Genomic DNA, 24,623 nt, shown 5'->3' with positions numbered 1-24,623 from the left:
TGACCCTTAGAGGAAATATCGCTTTACTTCTACTAGTGTCACTCAAAGGAAACTCTTTTTTGGCAAAACGTCCAATAAATGTGGTTCCTGAATACCGAAGAATAATTAGGATGAGCAGATTAGAAATCTGCACACATGTAGCTGCCCATTCATTCAGAAACAAATTTTACCTTCCAGATGTTGCGATAATGAGACAGATTTACCAGATATTCTAACGGCACTGGCTTGTGAGATGAGGCTGACACCACTGACCGATCTCATACACTGTGAAAGAGGCTGTAAAGATTTCTCTACATTTTCTTACAGGTCCTACATGATATCAAACACCTCTGAGAGCTGCAGACCATCCACCATGAAAGATAATTATTAGCCACTCTACCAACGGGAATTGCATTATAAATGCTCTCGATCACTTTAATGGAACTACAGTATACGAACTACATATGGATACACTTTGGATGATTTATATAGGTTTGGCAGAACCATTAGTTTAGTTTGGCCATTGCTGTGCAATACCGCCACAGGGAGTGCAATATATTTGAATCATTTGGCTTTGTGCTGTCATGATGAATTAATGTAGTTGGTGGCTGAGAGTGTTGCTCCCAACAGAGGATATTTGGCGAGTGTGTGTACATCTGTGCATGGATAGTGTGTGTGTGTGTGTGTGTGTGTGTGCACTGTATGCATGTGTGTGTGTGCATCTTCATTCTTGTGTGTGCATGCATCCCATATGGCATCTATCTATCTAAGAGTAAAGAGACCAGCAGGTGCAGATGTGCTTCCAAATGTAAGAAAGTGGAATAAGCACCTACTAGACATCCATTAAGTCTGTTAATTAAAATGTAGAGATTAAACAACTGGATAGCTCAGCCAACAGCTCTCCGCCTCTCTGCCCGGTTTCTCAGCATCCTCAAATTCTATCTTTGAAATAAATGAGGTTTATTCACCTGCACACTCTCCACAAATATTCCTCTTTATTCTGTACATGCTCCATATGGTGTGGCTTGTTTGGAGGAGTTATTTTTAGGCCCTCTGATTCCTCCACCTGAGAAACACTGCTGTCACTCACATCATCTCTGCCGTTTTCATGTTTAACTTCCCTCTGGTTTGCTTCCTTGCTTTTATATGTGTTTGTGTGTTGAGACGTGATATAACCAATGAGATCCTTGACGCTTTGCAGTTGCAAGTGTCTGCCCTGTGTCTACAGGTGAAAGAGACCTCTGTCGTACTTTCCCACACAATCTTATTATTCTGTCTCCATCTTCAGTGTATCAACATCTTCTTTACTTTATTCTTCTCTCACTTTGTCCATTCCAAACCTAAAGAGATTTATCGACAGGTCCACCTCATTGCTGCTGCTCACATCAAACATCAAACAACCATAAAATAGCACTTAGCGGACATAAATATCGATACTGTGGGGAACACACAGACCCATTTAACCCAACCATAACTTGGCATTCTGTATGCCAACCTGCTTATGTGACTGGGCTCCAGTTCTCATCTTTTTTCACTCTAATAGATCCTCTGTCTCGGCAGGGACACAATCAGAAACATGAGGGAGTTCAGTGCCTTGAAGTGAGGCCAAACCAAGAGAAGAATGATCAAATCATAATTACTGTGCAGGAGGGGATGACAATATTGAAGAGTTTTGACAATTTACAGTTTCTGTGCCAACACACATGCCACAAATCAAAGGAATCAAACATGGAACACAACAACCAAATGTAAATCAATAGCACAAACCCCACAAAAGGAGCAGCTTCTGCATCATGATCCAAGCATTTTTACAATGTCCTTGAATGTCCAAAGTCTCAACAAGTCTTGCACGTGCACAACGCTCACTGATCTCTCTTATAAAATCTATATCAATCACAAAAGAGAAGATGGAGAAAAAGAGATAAAGAAAACATTTAGGCAATTCTCAGGATTTCCCAAAAACGAAAAAGGCTTGAACCTGGTTTTTTGTAAATTCACTGTATATAATAATTACACTGTGCTCTGTGTGACCCAATTTATTTGTACTGTGCCACCATGAGATAAAATATGAGACCATTGCTCTGACACACACACACACGTGTGTGGTCACTGTTTGCTGCACCAAGAGAATACCACTGCAAAGTGATATATTTGTGAAATATTTCTATTCCACTGTGTTTCTCTGAGATCTCAGCATTGTCATTGTTCTCTCCTATTTTCCTTTCATTCACTAGAAGAATAGTCAGGCAATCTTATGAGGCCTGCACTGGCGCAGGGAAATAGCAAATGAGACAAAATCTATTACATTCTGCAGCTGGCTGTGAAAAAATAAAACAAACATTTCCGGGCAGAAGTGTTGCTGGTCACAGCTGTTGGCAGGGTCGTCCATGTGTGAGTTTGCGGTTCAGCCAGAAAATAATGGAAGTAATCAGTGGTTTTAACAAGTCAACGGAGACATTCTTTAAAAATGATAAGACACAGCTTGAGTGACAGTATTAGTGTTGTGCCACTATTGCTGTTTGTTTATCCTTTAAGAATGAATACTTGGATTTGAGCTTTTGTTCCAACTTTGCTAATTAAAATAAATATGCAGTCACTGACCCATACTGGAAATGTCAGAAGCTGATGTTCTGTTTCAGAGCATTGTTCAGTTTGCTGTGAAATCAAAGCTTATATAAACTAATGTGAATTGAAAAGTGATTTTATGCAAAACTTATCTTTAGATGTTGCCCATTATTGTTGAAATCAGTATTGTTTATATACCGCCTGATTTTTCAAAGTCTATTAAGAGTTGATTAAAAAATGTCCTATAATAGAGAGCTATAATATAGAGAGATATATAATAGAGAATATCAATGCACAACTCAGATATAAACAGGTAAGGTGCTAAGGAAGGTACGAACAGCATCAATCCATATTAATAATTTTGACCACATGATCTGATATTGAAGCCTGCCACTCTGCATGAATTGACAGTAGATGGGAAAAATAAAGAGCTGAAGTTAGGAGCCGTCTCAGACTTGCCTGCACAATGGCCAAAAGAGTTTTTCAGATTTTCATTAATCAATCAATCAATCAATCAATCAGTTTTCTCACTTTATTTTCATAGAAACTTCCAACCTCCAACTTTTAAAGAAAAGTCACCACCACAGTTAAAACTCCTCTTCTATTTCCACTATTAATTCCCACCTGAGGCTTTAATAGTTACACATCTTTGACTCAGTTTAGACTCACCTTTCTCTTTATTACTAGAAGGTATACATGGCTAACATTAGTATGTCAATTTTAGGGATGTACCAGAATTTTAGTAGACGGTACCAGTACCATTGAAATCCCACAATTCTCGATAACAAATTCAGTACCACAGCAAAAAATAGAAAACAGAGGATTTTGCACACACACTGTTCTAACGCACATGTACACACAAACACTTCCACATAGTCAGTGATTAGTTAGTGACTAACAAGGTGACAGACCCGTGGCATGAAAGTATTCATTTACAAAGTCAGTGTTATATTTTGTCAGAATGACTGGTGATGACACTAGCTGAGTTACGAGCTGTCGTTACGTTAGCCTGAACCAGCTAAAGTTAGCTTTTGTGAACGTTGCGTGTGGAGCCAATAACGGTATTTCAGGACATAAACATTTTGATGACATGTTGTTAATATGAAGTTAACAAGTGAAACTCACTCACCCTGAATTCTGTGCACAGATCTATCTTTGACTTGCTTAGATAAGTTTAAGGTGTTTTCCTCCTGTGGCACCATTTGCATACTGGCTTTTGGTTGTCTGTCCCTGATCGGCTACGTCATACACCAGTCTTGGGGTGTTTTTTTGTTGTTTTTTTTTACTAGCTGCTGTGGACCTTTTGCTGCATGTGTACCCACTGCTGTTATTTGATTGTGTTGGTGTTGTTTACCGTGCCTGCCTTCTTCTTCTCTTTGAGTTTGTTGGCAGACTAGGACACTTGTAGTATTATTATACTGCCCTCGTCAGTCCGAGAGGAATCACATCTCCGATACCTATGACATTTATGGTACCACAGAACTGTAGAAAAACAAGTACGGGCACATTATTAGTTTTGGCATCGACTTACCAAAGTATTGGTTCTCTCGACATCCCTAGTCATTTTATATAGGCCATATATTTTATTGGATGTTTAACTTATACATATAATGTAAATAAAAGGCAGTAGAAACAATTTAACACAGAAAAACTTTCGGTAACTTCTCATGATGTGGGCCACTGAGATGTTAAGAGACTTATGGTATGAGATATTTTTGTGACATAAAGATACAGATATGGGTGGCAGTATTGCTTCATGCCTCACTAACATATACTAAAATATCATAGTATTATTTCTTGTGAAACTTCAATTAGCTCCACTGTGTTGAGTTCACCAGAGTTTACCACTATTAACCAACAACTGTGAGCATTTCCATGACTGTAAACACTGTCTGAGTTTGGGGTCGAGGCGTTATTTAGAACCAGTCAATAACGGCAGTGACAACACTGGGGTGCTTATCGTAGGTCTGTGGAGAGACACAGGAAATTGAGTTTGTCCAGTCTAATGATGGGCACAGTCATGCAGCTCTACAGACGTACCATTTCCCTCCTATTAGCAGAGATGGGTTATTCATGAGGGCAAATCTAGTGTGAACTATGTTTCATTGATATTCTACCCAGTCACTTCTCATTGTCTGTCAGGGGACCCGCACCATTCTGTTTTATTCATTTATTTATCCATTTCCTTTCTACACTGCCAAAGGTAAAGGGGAATTTGGTGAGGATGGGGTCACAGTGTCAAACCTGATTCTCCCTGTGAAGAGCTATCAATAGCATCTGTCATCACTAATCAGGAGGCAGGAAAAAGGGGTGGGGGGTGGGGTGGGGTGGGGTGTGTGACAGAAAGCTGTATGAGGAGAGACTTGGAGGTGAAAGACTTGTGACGAGAGTGTTAATACACAGCCTAGACTCCCACCAGAAATAGCTGCGCCTTCTCCTTTCCAAAAACACATTATCTCTCTTTCAGAGCCTCTCCTTTATTCTGCCAAATTCCAATAGGCACTATTGGCATATATATGCTCCGTCGTGTCCAAAGCTATTTTTATAATACAATTTGAGCTGAATGGCTCATTGTGTGAGCGTACAATGTAGTTATGACACACATTAATTTCTTACATTTTCATTTAAGGACAGCATTCCCACACAATGCTTATTTTTTTCCCTCTGTGCTAAAAACCAGTCTGTCTATTCAAAGCTCTGTAAACAAGTGTCATTCAGCCTTTTATGCTTGTCACACTGACATGATCTGCCCCATTCAGTTGCAAACCTAATGCATGAGGTAGTGCTTGAGAATGTATAGAGAGCTTCTACACATATACACATTTGCGACAATATGTTGTGTGAATGCATGTGCACATTTTAACAGCTGCATTTAAAGAAGTGTTTGGCGATATAAATACATGGGTGCTGCGATGAGAGAGCTGGCAGGTGTTACAGTCTCCAGTGGAAGTACATCTTATGCCAGCTGCAAAAGCGCGCGCACACATGCCCTCAGTGCTGCTGAAAACAAGGAAAACGGTGTACACCTCTCCCTAGTCGCCCATCTGCATGCAGTAGAGATTGTATGAGATACTTGCAGCATCTAAAGAGCATCTACATCACAAGTTCACGTCTTCTAAAGCCTCCACAGGGATTGAAGTTAAAAGATTTCGTTCATAGGCAACAGAAAAGAGGACGACATTATAACCTACATCTACCATGTTTTTATTCTCAATGTTTTTTTCCTCTTCAAAGAGAGATGTACAAAACAGAGAAAACAGCCATTTTAGAGGGGTAGATTAAGCAGGGTAAAGAATCTATTACTTTGTCCTGACAAGCTGAGGAGAGTGAAAGGAGAGTAGGCGCATCCTTATGTGTCCAACATGATTAGCAGATCACTGATTCAAACCGCCTCACTATCTGGGCAGCATCTACATTTTCAGTCCCTCGCTTTCCTTGTGTATCACGCTTATCAATGTCTGTCTCTCGCCTTCTCAGATCATTTTCCGGTTAGACATCTGGTACCTAATTCTATGGAGGACTTGCATGAAGTAATGAGTAAATGGAAATAGTTTAAGGCCTCAAATAATGTAATCACTGGAGTGAGAGGATAAGGCAGGTGATTGAAACGGGTATCATTTCAATTCAGAACAAATGTAAAAGCAGACGACAGATTACATTTCTTTTATTTTGTGCATTCTTTTAAAAAAAAAAAACCTCCTGTGAGGGTCAATACTCTAATAAAATGTGAGCCAATACGAAATTAAATGACGAGAAAGCTGCATCTCAAGTACCTGGCTGCTGCTTTATGCAAATGTCCCTCAAAGAGCAGCCGGAAAATTTACTGCGTCTTGTCTTGCTTATTTATCTGATAAATAAAACAAACCTTTATTTCCCAGGAGTAATGAAAAACGTTCTCACCTGTTTACTCAGTCGGCGGGTGCCGTGCTTGATACATCTTCATGGAAATGTTGAGTAGCGAGAAGGTGGAGTGCAGAGTGACAAAAAAGTGAACCAGCTTTCTTGTTTGGTCTTGTCGGTGTGACAAATCTGGATATAGCCAGTGTTATACTAAAGGATCCATGTCCTGATGCAGGTCATGACATTAAAATGAACCATCTACATAAAGCTGAGGCCTGTTGTTGTGCTCTCATGGCACATCGTGGTCTCAAACACAACATTTCACCTGCATAGCAGCACATGCGAACACACACTCACGTTCAACCTTTAGACAGTGTTCAACCGTGAAGAATCGCCTCATTTAGTGGGCACAGTTCTGGTTTAGGATGATGCATGCATTTCCATTGTTGCTCAGTGGCAGGGCTTAACAAATAGGATTAGATGTGTGCACGAACACACTCCTGTTCAGGTGGCACGCAGCTCTGTGCTCCAGCTCTGCAACCAGACACAGAATTACTGTTAAAGGTCAGTGGAGTCAGACGCTGAATGTCACAGCTTAGCCACAGTTTGGCGAGAAAATACATTCAGATAAATATGCCTGTCTCTTGGTGGAGAGTAAATCTGCAGCTCCTGAATTTCCAGCATAAAAGACCCAGGATTACAGGGCGAGCTAAAAGGCAACAGGCCTATCGATTAGAGGCAGTGAATCGGGCCTCAGCTATGCTGTGAATAATAAATTGAGCAGAAGACAGCCAGGGGTTGTCAGATGGAGGAGGGTGTAAGTTGTGCTCATTTTAGATGAGATTGTGGATAAGTCACATCTCCTGTCTCAAGGATCTGGGGAATCATGTCACCGATCACAAAGAGCCTCAGAGCAGCTTACTACAAGTTTAAATAAGCATTCCACGCCCCATTTAACAACACAAACGGACTGATGACAGCCTCCGCTCACTGCAAAGTAGTGCCAATGGACTCAGGGGAAGGGACTGGACTCTTAATAGCACATCTCCCTAAAGTGGTAGAATATTGGAATGGTTGATTTCTGAAATGGCTGCATATGTGTCGAGTCCCACAACTGTTGCACTGGGGATCCAATCAGCCTCACTAAGACATTGTGTGACTCACTGGAGCAGGTGTCATTGTTTGCTCTCTTCAATAGACTCCTCATTGTGGACCTAAATGAACTCAGTAGATTTGGGCTGTAAACTGTGATAGAGAAAGTCCATATGTGAGTGTGCTCTATGCCATGAGGTGATCTGATAAGGGAGACAATGGATTTATGACGAGCAACACATGTTCCCAATTGGCACAGAATCAGATGAAGAATGAATTTGCTGAAACGTGACTCAATCCATCGTGGATTCTGCTTGGTGCTCTTGTTTTCTGACCTGTGTTGTGTGACTTCAGTTCATTCTATAACGTCCATTTTTAGCCATGCTAGCCAACTATTGAATAGACTGACGTCAAATTTTAATAAAATTAAATTTCAGACAGAAACTGAAATTTGCTACAGACATCTAGGATCCCCGGAGGATCAATTCTAATGATCTTAGTGATGCCTTGACTTTCCTCTAGCGCCACCAGCAGGTTGACATTTCTGACATTTTCTCTCAGCTGCACTTGCTAATACGCTAAACTACGATGATGACTACTTCAAACTATGAAGATGGTAAACATGGTCATCTTTCTACTGCTAAAATCAGCATGTTAACATGCTGACGTGTTGTTCATATATATTTCCCCCTTTCAGGTTTTGAACTACATCAGACTTTAAAATTAAAATGAACTCTGCACTTAATTATTTTTTCTTTTTCTTTCCCCTCTGTGTGTGTGTGTGTGTATGTGTGTGTGTGATGTATGTCTCTAATCTCTCTCAACCTGTGTATGTGTGTGTGATCGTGTGTGCTCACTGCAGGCTGCGGGCTTGAGTTCCTGCTCGTTCTCTGTGGACTCGAGTTTTCCTGGTCCTGCCCTCGTCACTGTATCTGCTACACTGCACCCAGCACCGTCTCCTGCCAAGCCCACAACTTCCTGTCAGTCCCTGAAGGCATTCCTCCTGACAGTGAGCGCATCTTCTTACAGAACAATAAGATCCATCGCTTACTTCGGGGCCACTTCAGCTCCAACACAGTCACTCTCTGGATATACTCCAACAACATTACATACATCGAGCCCTCCACCTTCCACGGCTTCACACTGCTGGAGGAGCTGGATCTGGGAGACAACCGCCACCTGCGCTCCTTGGCTGAAGACACCTTTCACGGGCTGAGTCGGCTCAGTGCACTACACCTGTACCGATGTGGACTCAGTTCACTCCCTAACAACATCTTCCAAGGCCTCAGAAATCTGCAGTATCTCTACTTGCAGGTACACCTCATTTACAGTTTGCTTTTAGCTCTAAGACCCTCGTAGGGCTGTCACTTGAACTATTACCACATTCAGTCAAACACAACCCACGTAGCCTAATCCTAAACTGTTACAGAATAAATGTTGTGTTTATGTGAAGTACTGCTGCTGCCTCAAATGAACGACAAGCTAACGTTACTGTACGGCTGATGCATTTTACAACAGCAAACAACCTCCCCTACATCCATAATTTTGCATCCATCTATCCGAAATGCTTCCACACATTACTCAGATGGAATTATATCATGATTAGCAATTCAGAACTGCTCAGTAGTGCTCTCCACTTTGTGTTAGCAAAGATAACAACAATAGCCTTGTTTACTAAGGGCAATAGGTCATGCAGTAGGTCAGACAGAACGCCCACCACTTGAGCACAAGACAGACACTAGGATCACTTATTGACTGATAATTCTGAATTATAACAACGTTGAATATTTAACATGTTCCTATGTCTGAACAGTTGTTCAGAACAGTAGTTCAAATGTGACAGACTCTGTGCTTGGTTGTGCATGTTGATGGTGTGCATTGAAGTTACAGTAATACAATACAATAATAATGGAATGAAAACTCCTAATATGTAATCCTGTGATTGCATGCTCTCTGTATCTCTTCAGGATAATCACCTGAAGTTCCTGCAGGATGACACGTTTATGGACCTCCACAACCTGAGCCACCTGTTCCTGCATGGAAACCGTCTGTGGAGCCTTAACCAGAACACCTTCAGAGGCCTCCGAGCCCTGGACCGACTGCTTCTGCACCAAAACCAGATTGAGTGGGTTGACCGCCTGGCCTTCCATGACCTGAAACGTCTCACCACCCTCTACCTGTTCAACAACTCCCTGATACAGCTGTCAGGACAGTGCCTGGACATGCTGCCCGCCCTAGAATACCTGCGCCTCAACAACAACCCCTGGTCATGTGACTGCAAAGCCCTGCCGCTATGGGAATGGTTGAAACGTTTCCGAGGTTCAACATCTTCAGTTGGTTGCCAGGCACCGGATAATATGGTCGGGAAAGACCTCAAAGAGCTACGCAAGGAGGACTTCCCAAACTGTTCACCAACCGTTCCTAACTCTGAGTCCAGAGCCCAGACTAACAATTTATCTGGGACAGTGAATCCGTCCATGAATCGTGGTGTAGCAGTGGGGTCTGGAGGGCAGACCCACATAGTGCACCCCTCGAGGCCTGGGCGTCCTCGGAACTGCACAAAGCCTCGTAACAGGGTGAGCAAGGGGAAGGGCGACAATGAGGTTCACCACTCGAAGGAGGTCATGGCAGACAAGGAGGATTCATCACCAGATTTCACAGATGGGGGGAAACATGACCACACGTCCCCAGACAGCACCGTCATAAGGAGGAAGCACAAGTGCACTCCACGGACCACTGTTCGCCCCCCTAGCGGGGTCCAGCAAGCCAACAATAGGGCAACTTTATCCCAGTCCTTACTACATGTCTACGCCCTCTTTGTGGCCTTGGTAACAGCCAACATTGACTACATTCTCCGCTGACCTGCAAAGGGTTTGGCAAATGCTAATCACAAAAAACACAGCCCTCAGACCCTCTCTTGCTCCTGCACAACAAGGCCTGTGTGTCCTTTATGTATGTGTGTGTGAGTGTGATTATATGTGTAAATGTTGTGTAGGGAGCTTTACTGTTCAGACTCAAACAAAGCATCAAACATCTACAACAGAGAGACTCACAGGACAAAAATTGACTGGGGACTGAGAACGAAAGGATGATTACAGACCAAGCTCACACTGCCACTTAAGCCAGTATGATTTCATCTTCAAATGTCCTGGCATCTATTATATTTTTTTAACTTCTGTTTTTTTCACTCAGCTGGAGCTTGGATAACCAAAAGTTGGTGAAAAGAGAGCAAAAGAGTGAGAGATAACTGAGCAAGCAGGGTAAAACTTGTTAGCCAGTTAGCTCTGAGACGGGTGAGCTAGGTCTTCAAGCGCTCCATCCAGCTTTAATTTTCAGTCCACTGTTTGTAAAATGTTAAGAAGAAGTGACTAAATGAAAATCGCTGACCCTGTAAAGCCTTCAGTGTCAGTCCTAACTTACTCTCATCCTTTCTGCTGGTCCAAGGAACAAGCTGCAAGTGTTTCTGATAAACAAAGAGGTACAGTGTAAGCGTGGCAATAAATTGTTAGTGTCAGAGTAAGACATAAGAATGTGTCATTCCTGTTACAGAAAGGAAAACTAGAGCCACAGATGATTTAAGGCCATAAATAGAACAACCAATTAGCTTTTTTCCCCAGGTACTGTGCAAACCTTTCTGCCTATTTTTTTCTTCCACATTTCTGCTTTTTTTTATTTGATAGACAGTAAAGAGTGACAAAAAAGGAAGGGGAGAGAGAGAGAGAGGATGACATGCAGCAAAGGACCTGGGTTGGATTGAACCCAGGAGGCCGAAGAATGAAGCCTTGTTAGCTACCAGGTGAGCTACCCCCCCCCCCCCCCCCCCCCCCCCCCCTTCTTCCCATTCAACAGTATTTCTTATTGGTATTCCATCTCTGCACACAACCCAGCGTCAATCTTCATTTCCACCCCCTTTCTCCTCCTGTGCAACTGAATAATAAGCTGCTAATTGCTTCAAGATGACGAGGACTGTCATGCGCTATTTTCATTTGCTTGGAAAAACTGTGCATCTCTGGGAGATCAAGCTGTGAATATTGAAGAGTCTGTCTATATCTCGTGTCAGATGTTGTTCATTTGATTTTTCTAAGACACAAATGGACCTAGAGATGGATCCCTGCTGCAGGGCCAACAGGAGCCTTAGAGGTTGAGGGTCATACGGGGCTTTCTCAGTTTCCCAGTGAGGCTGTGCTGAACTGATCCCTCCTCAGCGAGGGCATGGTTTCCTCATTGAGAATATGAGGAACACATTTTTTTTTCTTCATTGCTGAACTTCAAACGGAATACAAGAACAAGACTGGAGAAAAAAATGTGTGTGTACCTTAAATGACTCGTGATCAAAAAAAAAAAAGAAAAAAAAGAAAAAAAAACATTCAAAAAACATTTTGAATGGAGCATGGCAAAACAGGGATCATGCAGACTCCTAATTAACTGATGCGATTGTCCATGGATGTGCGGATCCAAGACCGAGACAATCGCTTCTGAAGTAACAAGGGAACGCGGCACAATGCAGACTGACAGATGGACAATTATGAGACATCTCCCTGTACTTCTGGAGCTTTTGTGCCTCCCTTCAATCTACCAACAATGATGGTGTTTGTATCAATGATGTGAACTGTACTCGTAACAATGGAGACAATGGAGGACTTCTTGCAGTGCTGATATTAATCATTTACTGTATTACTATGAGAAAAACAATATAAGCGACATCAATGATGATAACAGGGTTTTCTGCTCCTCCCGTCAGGAGGAGTCTTTCGATTTTTGATTTTCTGGTGATTTGTTTATTTACGTATTTTTCATGTTATATTTTTAGAACCTTTGATTTGTTAATGCACAATTCCTCACCTCACTTTTTCTTGTTCTACTGTATGCCTACTCATCTTCTTTCTTTGCCATTACTCAGTTGTTCAGTAAGATATCATCAGAGGACAACAGCACAAAAATGTTTATAAAGATATTAAAATCTATATCTTCTTATGTCTACCGTTGCAGTCTGAGTCTGTTTATTGCTGCCGTTTTATAGGCTTATTTGGAGAAAGTAAAATACATTCTGAATCCACCCTTCTCCTGACTCGTTTTCCTTTTAATTCATTTAAACCCAAAATTGATTCTGTCTGCAAATTTAGCTTTTTTCCACCCTGTTTCCTCCTCTATCTTTGCTCTGCTGTGCAATCTGTCTCTGCTGATCAGACCTTGCTGCCTGAACTACTGTATAGCTGCTTCCTACAAACAGAGCTACTACTCTTCCTGCGCACATCTAGGATTTATGTACAGTATACTGTGTAAACAGTAGTGAAGTCCTGGCTACAAATGGGATTTTTTTTTTTTTTTTTTTTTTTTGAAAAGCCCATGTTATCAACAAGACACAGAAGTTAAACATGAAATGAGTTTCTGACCAACCTGGGGGAAAAAAAGGAAATTCAAAGACGACATGCAGGCTGTGGTACGATATACTGCAGTTCAATAAATCATTTAAAAGCACTAAGGATATTAATGAAAGTGTCACATGGAATCTGTGGATATCCCAAGCTATTATTATTAATGGGCCTTTAGTACATAAATTCCATTTCCTCTTCTCTAAATATGCCTCACCATGATAGAAATTGATCCACAAGTAAGTGTTCAATTTTACTTTTTTTTCCAAATTCTGTTAAATGATAAATGAGCACAGAAGGAGAGGTTATATGCATGGGTGAAAGTGCTGTGTAATTATATTTAAATTGATAGCAGGTCTGGCATCTGGTGTAACTACACTAACTCTGCAGCTCCCAATGCTTTACTTTTCTGCTCCTTAACATTGCCCACATTGCTAACATAGCTCATTAAAACCCAGTGTTATTCCCTCAACAGTCCAAAAACTGAAAGTGAAACAATTAAATGAAATTAATAAAGACATGTCAGTTTTATCAGATCACATTTTTAACAAGTTGGCATATTCACACTGGCCTGAACCCACATTCGAAATCTTGCCAGTTTCCTGGTTTTGATGATGATGTACACAGTTAAATGCTTCTCATCATGTGAAAACTCTTTTAGTTTTAATGGAACCACATGGCTTCAAATATATAGTGTTTATGTAGATTCGTCTGGTCTCCGAGTCAATCTCATCCATAATGATCAAGTCCAGAGAGTGATTTTCCATTTACCATGTTTGAATGAGCTGAATGAGATGTTAAATGATCAACAGGAAAAATGAGGCATCCCTGCATCCATTTGTAACTATTTGCAGGAGCTGATGGGGTGTGGATTCACTGATAAGCTGGTACATATGCACATAAGCATCCATCACTGTAATGCAAACATGCACTTACTAAAGTGATGTGCACAGAGTATGAAGGTGCATATTTCCAGTGAACACTTTTATAGTTTTCGTATAGTTTTAGTTTATGGTTTTAGTTTACTAAGTGTAGGTTTAAATAATCAGCAAGGCTGAGTTTTAACTTTATATTGAAGCTGAAAATTGTTAAGATATTTCTAAAAAACATTCATTTGGATAAATTATGAATTGACTCTTGCAGAGTTAGTTAAACACTCTGGTAAACTGCTCAATTTAAGAATGAAGGTTCATTTTTGTCCTTGGCATCAAAATGTGTTGAGGTCATTTTACAGGCTTCATCATGGGCTACAATCCTGCCCATGTACAACCACCAAACTAAGGACACATGAGGACATCTGAGCCAGTTCCCTTCACTGCTGAAGATCATGAGATGTGGTTGAGAGCGCTCAGTGGTCAGTCTCGCTCTATGTTCCCTACAGCCAGTGGCGTGAGCAGCTGTAATCCTGTATGCACTGTGCGTACATTTTTTTTTTAAAGATTTTGTTTGTTTATTTAGCTTAATGAGAGATTCCATTGCCTGATTTTTTGAGATTTCAAAATGCCAATACACTCTCTTTCATGTGCTAATAACCCAGAATATCAAGGGTAACAAAAAATGCATTGTACGACTGCTTTACAATTAGTATTTGAGAGAAAAGCAGATGATATGCAGTACAGGGCCTCAGGTCAGACTCGGAAATGGATCTGCGGTTAAATATGTATATATATATATATATATATATATATATATATATATATATATATATATAAAGCCTTCATTCTACCAGGTGAGCTGTCAAAATATATTGTTGTTACTTTTATTTGCAAAGGCAATCATACAATCATACATCACAGCACACAAAGCTTGACTAGTTTGGTTTTACATATTGCAGTATTGTCTCTTCAAATATGGGACGATCCTGTATTATATGGGATGGGTGGTTAACCTAACACAAAACCTAAAGGTAGCCTACAAGTGGTGCGTACTATGAAATATAATCCAGCCAGTGTCACTGCGTACAGCTGCTTCAGTTTTCCTCCTGGATGCTCCTGCGTTTAGGGAGTACCCATGGAGATCTTTTTGACATTTTTGAAAATTCACTTTATCCACATCATTCTTGTATGTGTTTATTAAGTATGAAGCTCCACCCAAGGGATTGATAGCTTAGCACAAAACCAGGAAACTGTTTATTTTCATTTTTGCAAGGTTTAAAACAACAAGATGCACCTTGTTAATTAGTGAGCCTTGGAGGTGCTGGTAGATTTTGTCACTAGCTGTTTACCCCTGTTTCTGGTCTTTGGCTGCAGCTTCGTTTTTACCATACAGACATAAGAGTGGTATATTGAACTTCTCATCCACTGTAACTCTTGGCAAGAAAGCAAACAAGAGTATTTGCCAAAATGTCAAATTATTCTTTTAAGGTGTTGAAAGTCTGGGGTGAGTGCCCACTCCTTGAGACTTGAAAACCCTGGCTAGATTCTCCGAACATCAGCTCTGGTCCTGGCATCAACTGGATGCCCAGAGAAGGATCAGCAAGGACATTCACACCCATCACCAGAGACTGACGGGGATTACCATCTGCTCCCAGCAACCACCTGTTATCATGTGACCAACGTTCAACATCCCTATGTCTCATTGTAACAACTGGGCCAGGTCTATTCATGAGACGTGGTTGAAAGGAAAAAGTGAATGAGTGGACCTTGAGTACAAATTCATTTTTGACTATTTTGAGACACAATTTCCCATGTGCAAATATAACCCTTTGAAAATCTGTTCATATTTTGAAAACTAAAAACTAATAAAATATGAAAAGTCTTGACCTTGGTCTCTCATTATTTATTTAAAGTTAATTCTGCTAATTCTACAGACTCATTGAAAATAAGCATTTTACTGTGACCTTAATTTATATTATAGTCCGCTTCACCAAAGCTTTTCAAGATTGTTTCCAAAGAAACAATCTTGAAAAGCAAACTAGTTGCACTTTTTGCTGGACGGATGAAGCTGGAGTAAAAGCAGACAAAAAGCTGAAGATAAATGGCACCCAGAACTCAAGTATTGTGGTGTTCATTTTCAGCTTGTCTTTTACAAAGTTTTACAAAGAACAGTTTTATTTTCCTCAACTTGGAGGTAAATTAGAATCTGACTCATAGATACTCTCATCTGACTTGACCCACTTATTTGGAAAGCACATCAAAGGCAGGGACGTAATTGTAATTGTCTCACTAGGAGCGATAAGCGTACGTACAGTGAGGACCCAGTTCAGCTGGAAGATCCTCTGTGTAAAAACAGGTAGGACGCCGACTGTATCGTTAGAAGCTGGAGCCAAAACGCTGCTGCATAATTAAGAGATGGCATGAGTTCTAAAGAATGGAATGTGGTATCATTAAGAAAATGAGAGGAGCGAGGGGAGAGCGAGCGAGCAGGAGGCTTCGGTAAGTCAGTAATTGAAAGGTTAAAAGGAGAGGAATGGGCTGAGGAAATGACACACAAAGGGAACACAACCAGACACGTGAAATGACACGAAACAGAAGAAAATAAAATGCAGAGAAACAATGAAAAATAAAATACAACACAACAAGGAGCCTCCCCATACAGCACCAGCATGTGAGATTTCACATCACTTATTCATACAGAGTGAGGCAGCTTGTTGTTTCATCCTAAGGTGTGACAATATTGTGGATACAACACACTCTTGACAGGAATAAACCCCCCCACCCCCACCCCAAAAAAAAAAAAAAAAAAATGCAGCCATTGACTATCTGTGCCCATTTCTTGGCTTTTAATTGATGCACTGCCATTGCTGTGTGGCTTTAATTAAAACCAAGCAATTAGAAAATTGAAAAGGAGATGAAGAAAGTGGGTGAGCTGGGAAGGGAGACGGCACACTGGAGGACATGATAATTAAGAGGAGAAACGCCACAAAATGCCACAACACTTGCACCTATAGTGTGACTCTCCAATCCCTCGCCTTCTCCGAGTCCCACGCTCCCCACTCAATCACAAAGCTAATATCACCTCTTTCTCAATAAAACCCTTTCTTATTCCAGCTCCTTTATTTTGTCTATTTATTTAGCTTAAAATTCCCCCAGAGCGCTGGTGTGCTCCAATTCTCCAAACCAGCCAGGCTGCATACTAAACTGAGAGGAGCTGAGCAGCCCAAGGCCGCACCACCAACTGCATGGATTAGAGACTCACAAATCCTCTCATGTTTGACCTTAAGTCAGACGGAATATGCAAAAAAAAAAAAAACAAAATAAAAAATTACTAAAAATCAGCATGGTATGTCTCTCCATAACAATACATGTAGGTTAAATGATTTTTTTGTTGTATTGTTGGTAGATGGAGGAGGGAGGGGCTGGTTAGTGCAGTGTTACTGAATCGCATTTCCCTGCTGCTGATTTTACAGTGGTGAGAGTGCTGTAGTGCCCATGGCTTGAGCTGCGTGATTTAGCAGGAAATTTGGAAAGAGCTGTTTTTTAAAAAGGAAAAATTCTGGTTTATCACAACGTGGGACTTTTCTTCTCCTTTTTTTCCCACCACTTCTGTTGGTTATGATGATATTGTACTAACCAAAAAACTAACTGAGATCTGTGAACACACAGACACTGCTTTAACAAAGACCAGCATGGCAAGAAACAAATGGTGAGATAATTGGGCTGGTTATAAAAAGAAGTAAACATTTTATCCAGATGAACCAGTTTATTGTAAGACTAAAGTGAAAGTTACCCTTAACATTCACCGGATGGATGCAGTTGCTTCACCACATCCCCATCACAGTTCAAATGACCAGTTCCAGAGGTGGAGCATCTCCAAGAAGCCTCTTCTGCAGCAGCCACATTTTACACATGTTTTAGATTTGATTTTCCACACCCTCACAAAAGACAAAAGTCAACAACTAATGAAGGCAGTCAATAAATATAAACATTTATATATATATATATCAATTCCAAAGTGACTTTTACGCTTCAGAGATGCAAGCTGGTCTGTCAGATGCTGTGTGTGAAGATAGTGAAGCAGAGAGAAGGGTTGAGCTGCGAAGGAGACTCTCCACTGGCTCATGTGGTGGACATTGGCACACTGGTTAGAATGGCAACAGACTCTCTCCAGCAGACGCATCCCATGCACACTGACAGAAAGAGCAACCAAAATTGCTATGACAAGTCTGACTAACCTGGAGGTTTGTTTAAAACCCGAATGCTTATGATTGCCAATTTCTTGTCCCACCAGATTTCTTTCTCACCACATTCCCAGATCTCAGCAAGTAACTTGATGAGCACGGTTTTATGAAAATAAAAACCACATTGTAATCAAACTTGAATTCCCCTCTAGGACAGCACCACTGCTTCAGTTTTTGTTCCTCTCAACAGGCTCTTTGGTCTGTTTTTGTTCTGATCAATGCCTATAATTAACGCACGCAATCAATCCAGGAGGCCTGAGAAACAGAGACGTTAGCCTTTGAGTGTGAAGCAGCCATGGAGACCATCACTCCTGGAGGGGTCCACGCTCCAGTCAAGAGGCTAATGACACACACAGCACTCACCCCACCCCCCAACCCCCACCCCACAATTAATCACTTCTCTGGCAGATCTGTTAGAAGAAATACTCCTGCAGCAGATTTCTATTCAGTCTTCTTCAGGGCTGCTGATGTTCTGCACCATGTGTCTGTCTCAAACAACTGAATATAGTATGTAAATGTATTTACAAAAACATAATTAAAACAGTAGCAGTTATATTACATATGAGGATGATTATGTTAGTTTCAGTAATCCAGTGTACAGGAGGCAATTACTAAACGTGTATTTCTCTCTATATATATATATTTTTTTTAATATGAAACAGATTGAGTTCTGATTGGGACGACATCTGACACTTAGAAACACCACTTACTGCCATGGCCTTTAATGAGCTTAAAGTGTGCATCTGTCAGCCTTTATAATTATGTGCTGCAGGGCTGTGATAATCCTGTGCTCACAAGAGGTCAAACCAGAAATAAAGATTCTGTGACCTTTGTAATCTCACAATTCAGGTCTTTTTTTTTCTTTTTTTTTTACTTTAATTGAATCTCAATTTTTCACAATTCAGGGGTTGGAAACATTAACTCCCACTCAAACAGCAGCAGCCATGAACAAAGCAAAATGGGCACCAGTGAACTGTAGCTGGAAAATAAAGAGCTTGTTGCAGTGATGCTTAAGATTACAGGATGTGTACTACTCAGTATACAAAAAATACACTGTATCAATAACTTATTTTTGATAAATTAATTACAAGCGAAGAAGAAAGATGTTACAGAATACGGGGATAACAACCTTATGTTGACACAGGACACAGATAAAATTAAAAAGCTTACGAATGAATTAATATTTATTTTGGTTTAAGGGGAAAGTTAGACATTTTGGGGCAACACGCTTATTTGTTTCCATACTATCCTTTTATGTTTGTGCTTTAAATACTGCTTTAAAGACTGAAAACTGGGGGGAAACAGCTAGTCTGGGTCTGTTCAAAGGCAATAAAATCCACCTACCAGCAGCTCTAAATCTCACTAATTAACACAAAGAGGAAAACAGATAAATCACCATTCCACATGGGATCATCTGTCAGATTATTTCTCGGTTGGGAAACGTTAGACAACAATCAGTGGAAGCTCCACAAAGTTCTTGGTCTTAACCAAGAAATGTCCAACACACTGCAACAGCAACTCTTCCTTTAAAACAAGATCTTTCAAGGAAATTCCTCAGGAAATCACCAACTGCTGATCAACTCAAGTGATACTGTAATTTCTTATATCTTATTTGATATCTTATTTTGCCTTTTTTTTTTTTTTTTTATTACGCCACACTGTTTCTGCATTAAGACAGATTTTGTTGCAACATGTCGTAGTTTAAAATCTATCCTGAGGAATTATGGGAGTTACTGGAGAACAACATAGCTGCTCTCCTTGAGCACTGAGCAAGAGATGCAAAATAAGAGTGTTTTTTTCTTCCACATTACATTCTGGGAATCCATGTCCAGATAACTCTCAGATTTTAATTTGAATAAAACTCTGTTCTGATCCACTGACAAAATGGCTCGCTGGCTCCCTTACCGCTGGGTACAAAGAGAATGAAATATGCTGATGTTGTAGTGATTTTGTCACTCACCTTGAGGCTAGCCAGTGACAGACCCTCCCAAACCCACTTAATCCTCTCTGCCTTTCTAAGTACAGAGAAATAACAGAGCACTCAGGACGCTCCCCCGTGCTACTGCACAGCACTGTTTGAAATGCAATGAAGGGTGTCGGTTGCAGCTGATGGGCCTGATCACTGAGCCAGCAGTGTCTAATTATCATGTCATATTCTGCACACATTTCAATACCACACTGGCAACACTCCCAAAGCCAATACTTTGAAGCTGTGTACCGATTATACACAACAGTAAAATAGAGTTTAATAATCAGATGGTTTGTGTTCCTTTATTTCTTTGTCCTTAAAAACATTGCAATTCACACTGTTTTCAAGGATTATAACTGAATACAACATCAAAACTAACAAAGACAGCAGTGATAAACACCTCCTGTGCGTCAGCTGAGCCTCCTCTTAAAAATATTACTGCAAGAGAGCAAGTGCAGGAGTGAACCTCTCCATCTAAAGAGGCATCACCGCTGCCGTTTCTTGATTACACTGTCGCTAAAAGTTTTGCGACCCCAACAAAAGAAGACAGTGCAACTGTTGTCCCTTCACATACACATTCTCCCACTCAGTGGGAAGCTGCAGGGTGTCTGAGGTTGAGTTCAAGCTTGGCTCACTCCCTCGCTCCCTGCTCCTGCCTTGCGGCACAGGCATCACTCAGATAAACACACCCACACTGACATGCAGCACTGCACATTACAACAATACTCACACAAACATGCACTTAAAAGCATATTTTTACATGTGATGCTCATTGCCTTTTTCTCTGTGAGACACATACGCACGTACACCAGCGTTCATGGGTGTATCAATGTGTCTGTATGGCTTCCAAGTAGGTTTGTACCACCCACGCAAGTACCAGACCCCAGCTGTGTTTACAGAAAAACAAACCCCACTGATGAACTCAGAGACGGTGGCCAAATGCCAGATTTCTGCATACACTAAAGCTACATCTGAATTTATACACACTATGTATGATATTTCATAGCATGTAAGTGTTGCAGGTTGGGAATGGATTTAATGTACCAGAAGTGTAAACCAACAGAGTAAATTTAAACATTTGTAATTGGTAAAAATGTTATCCCAGGATTTTTTTTATTCATTATAGTTTGGATTCATTTCTGACACACTAAATGGTAAATGGTCTGCACTTACAGAGCACTTTTGTAGTCTTATCAAGCACTCAAAGCACGTTACACTACAACTTAGTACTACTACTTATACTACACATATACACACTCCAAAACCAATGATGCATTGGGGGCAAAGTATCTTGGCCAAAGACAGTTCATCATGCACACTGCAGGAGCCAGCAATCGAACCACCAAACTGCCTACATTGTTACAAAACAGTGCCCATCTCTACACTTAACAAATTGAGTTTCAGTTGGCATGATGGCATTTTGACTTTTTGAGGGACTGACTTTTTGAGACTGAGCCCATAAGTTGTTGGTGCAAGCTGTTTATTACAACCTATAGTTCTACTTTTCTATTAGATGACCTCTACCAGTGGTAGTAATTATGACGGGACCAATGGAGAAAGTCAGGTGACATCGTACAAAGGGCAACCAAGTCTGTGTTGGCGGGGTGGACAGGTCAACACAATGCTGGACTTTCACACAGCAGACCGTTGCTGTTCGTCTCTTGCTAGAAACCTATCATTGTCGTAATTGCTTCTTTTATCCATGACCGTTCCACAACCATAACTGCCTGCTGATTATTGTAACCATGACAAGAAAAGTCCTCTATCCTTAAGGAAGTATTTATTTTAATCCAAACCCAAACACAGTCCCTCACTAAACCTAACCAAACCGTAGGCACGCCATTTCAGGAGATGTTTCTATTGGTCGTATCAGAGGGTGGAGACAAAATACCAACTGTATGCAGTCATTCAAGGAGCTCTTTTTAAGTTTTGCTATCGCTACATAGCCAGTGTTAGCATTAACAGCTGTTTACTGTTTACCAGTCTTACTAAGAGCTTCAGCCATCACTGCATTTACAACACAAGAGGTTATAATACGCCCTCTGAGCAGCGCTACCGCTCCTTCAGGGCAGACTGGACGCTATTGTATTGTATTGTATTGTATTGGAAAGTGACAAGACAGGCCGGGGCTAGCTGGTTAGCACGCTAACTTCAGTGGAAGAAAAGAAGTGACAGAAACCAGAGATGGTAAGCTGGTAAACAGAGTAAACAAAGTAAACAGCTGTTAAGGCTAACAGTTGTTATGTAGCAATACTAAAACATAAAAATAGCTTCTTTCAGGTTGGATGACTTGTAACTTTTTTTGTCAACTATGATCATAGTTATTTCTTATTACCCATACACAAATGTACATATATTGAATTTCCAGATATGACATGTCCAAAAAAAAAAAGATATGAAACCTATTACAAATTGTAATAATTTCGTATATTGGCATACATCAATACAGTCTGAGAACACTTTGCTGGAATGGGAGGATAGACATTTGAAATTAATGAGGAATTAATCTGAATTAGAAAAACATGTATAAGGATATATACTTTTTATATATTACACTGTTTCAGCAAACTTGGATATATGAATTAAATAAATATCATTAACATATTTGGTTGCAACATGTTATACCATGTAAAAATCATATAGATATACATATACAAATTTTACTATATCTAGATGATGTATACATGTGTAATAATATAGTTGACATATATAGCAACATCACTATTGATATAGGGTCATGTATGTCATATTACAGTATTTAGCCATATTGGTCAGTACCGGAGTTTCGGGCTACATAATGCTGACTAGATTACAAAAATACAGGTGTAAAACAATCACTTTATTTTCACACTTTAATTTAATTTGGAATGAATGGTACCTAAAGCAAGAAACAGCAAAAACATGCTCTTGCAAGCTGTTGTGCATGTGTCTTTTATTCCTGTGTTAAAATTGAAAATGGTTAAAATCTTTACTTGAGCAGGTTAAAACATTGCACAAAAGTACACACAGAAAAGTAGTACACAGTCAACAAAACTTATTCTGTAATATCCATCACAGAAAGCTTGCTAACTGTAACTTGTTTTCCCTGATCACGCAAGTACCAGCAAAACCCCTGAGGATGGGAGTGTTTGAGCGCTGATATAAACCATTGCTTCAGGGAGAATTTCTTTATCCAGAATGAACATTTACTTGCTAGTAGTAAGTATATATTTTAATTTAATTTTAATATATATTTACATATATTGCGTTTCCATATGAAATCGAAATACGTATATAAAACAAAAAATAAAGAACACATGTAAAAAATTATATATGGATCCTATTAGAACTTGGAACTATTTCATAAATTTCTAGCCCATACAAATATGTATGTTTATGCCTGTATGCTTATTGTAGATGAATGTTATGTACTTAAATCCATCCCAAAGCTTGTCAGTACATGTTGATCGTATACACAGTGGGGTCCTGTTCTTCTGTTGTTCCAGGAAATGTTTGGGTAAGAGTGTTCCAGTAAAAGGATCTAACATGGCCTGTTGGGTAATTGTCTGTTTTTGTGTTTTGTATCTTTCCCAAGAGGCAGATAGAGAAAATACCCTGAGAAAGCACCCTGTCAGTGCAAGTCAGAATGTTTTGCACTTTGACCTAAGAGTAAAAAGTATATTAAAGAGCACTTTCATCTGACTTCGCTTATTGGGCTCAGAACTCTTTCTTCAGTAAGTTAGATAAGTAAAATAAGTGAAGAGAGGTTTTTCCCTCACAGTTTGGCTCTGTGAGCAGGGTGTAACTGCAGCTCACCCCAAGAGAAGAGCAGAAGACCTGTGAGATCACATACCTGACCTCATGGAACTAGTCTGTGGAGTCTGAGTAACAAGGAGTTTGGAGTGGAAGATACCTGGAAAGGAAAAGGAGTGCACTGGACCCCTGAGGGTTTGATACCTCTGATGTGATTGGGAGAAGAAATTTTGGGTTGCATTTATTCTATGGCCTGGTACTGCACTGATGTGATCTGTTTTAGAATGTGTGAATGTTTGACAGGGAAACCCGCAGGAGATCTTTTACCTGCCCCCAGTTTTATGCTCTTTGATGCCATAGTTCACAGTGTTTGGTTTTTGGGTTGGTTTGTAAGTTTGTTTGTTCTAAGGGCTCAGCCAGTGTTAAGCTGAACTGAGATGGAGACCATAGGACCATGGTTTGGGGGGTTGAGAGATTGCAGGAAGTTAATAACGCTAATCTCATATAGCTGATGTGTACTTAAATTTAGACATTCTGCTTATCATGTAATGTGTATGCTAGTCATAGTATTTCACAGAATCAGTTAAAACCTTATTTTACTTTGTATTAGTAAGTGTTTAACGCTCAAAGGGGGGAATTTGAGGGCGAAATTTGATTTGTGTTTGAACAGATGTGTTTTGTCTTTGTGTTGGAGTTCATTGCCTGACTTTTTGCTAACTTTGAGACTGTTATCATCTGTCAAGGGATTCATTAAGTGGTTGTAATCTGACATTCATGCAGGAGGAAAGATCTGGCAGGAACTTTGTCCTCAGCTGGGTCACATTGAGAGGGATGTTGATGTGATTGTTCATGTTATGAAATGCTCTTACCAGGAAATGTTTGAATAAGAGAGTTCCAGTAAAAAGATCCAGTCTGGCCTATTGGGTAGCTGCCCATTTTTGTGTTTTGTAATAAA

General features: G+C 40.3%; 1 protein-coding gene across 1 annotated transcript in view; it reads left to right on the top strand.

Annotated features, from left to right (window-relative positions):
• The window catches only part of rtn4rl1b (reticulon 4 receptor-like 1b), a 132,115-nt gene extending 120,275 nt beyond the window's left edge, over positions 1-11,840 (top strand). The window contains exons 2-3 of the mRNA XM_071497025.1: positions 8,339-8,790; positions 9,444-11,840. Of these exons, the coding sequence (XP_071353126.1) occupies positions 8,339-8,790; positions 9,444-10,337 (1,346 nt within the window). The 3' untranslated portion in view covers positions 10,338-11,840. The remainder of the gene's footprint in view (positions 1-8,338; positions 8,791-9,443) is intronic.
• Positions 11,841-24,623: the final 12,783 nt, after the last annotated feature.

Source organism: Trachinotus anak, unplaced genomic scaffold (assembly GCF_046630095.1).
Source record: "Trachinotus anak isolate AG129_WGS33_773 ecotype Australia unplaced genomic scaffold, CSIRO_AGI_Tana_v1 ptg000014l, whole genome shotgun sequence".
In the NCBI taxonomy this organism is placed as follows: Eukaryota; Metazoa; Chordata; class Actinopteri; order Carangiformes; family Carangidae; genus Trachinotus; species Trachinotus anak.
Note: the sequence above shows the minus strand (reverse complement) of the source record. Positions and strands in the feature narration are given on the sequence as shown.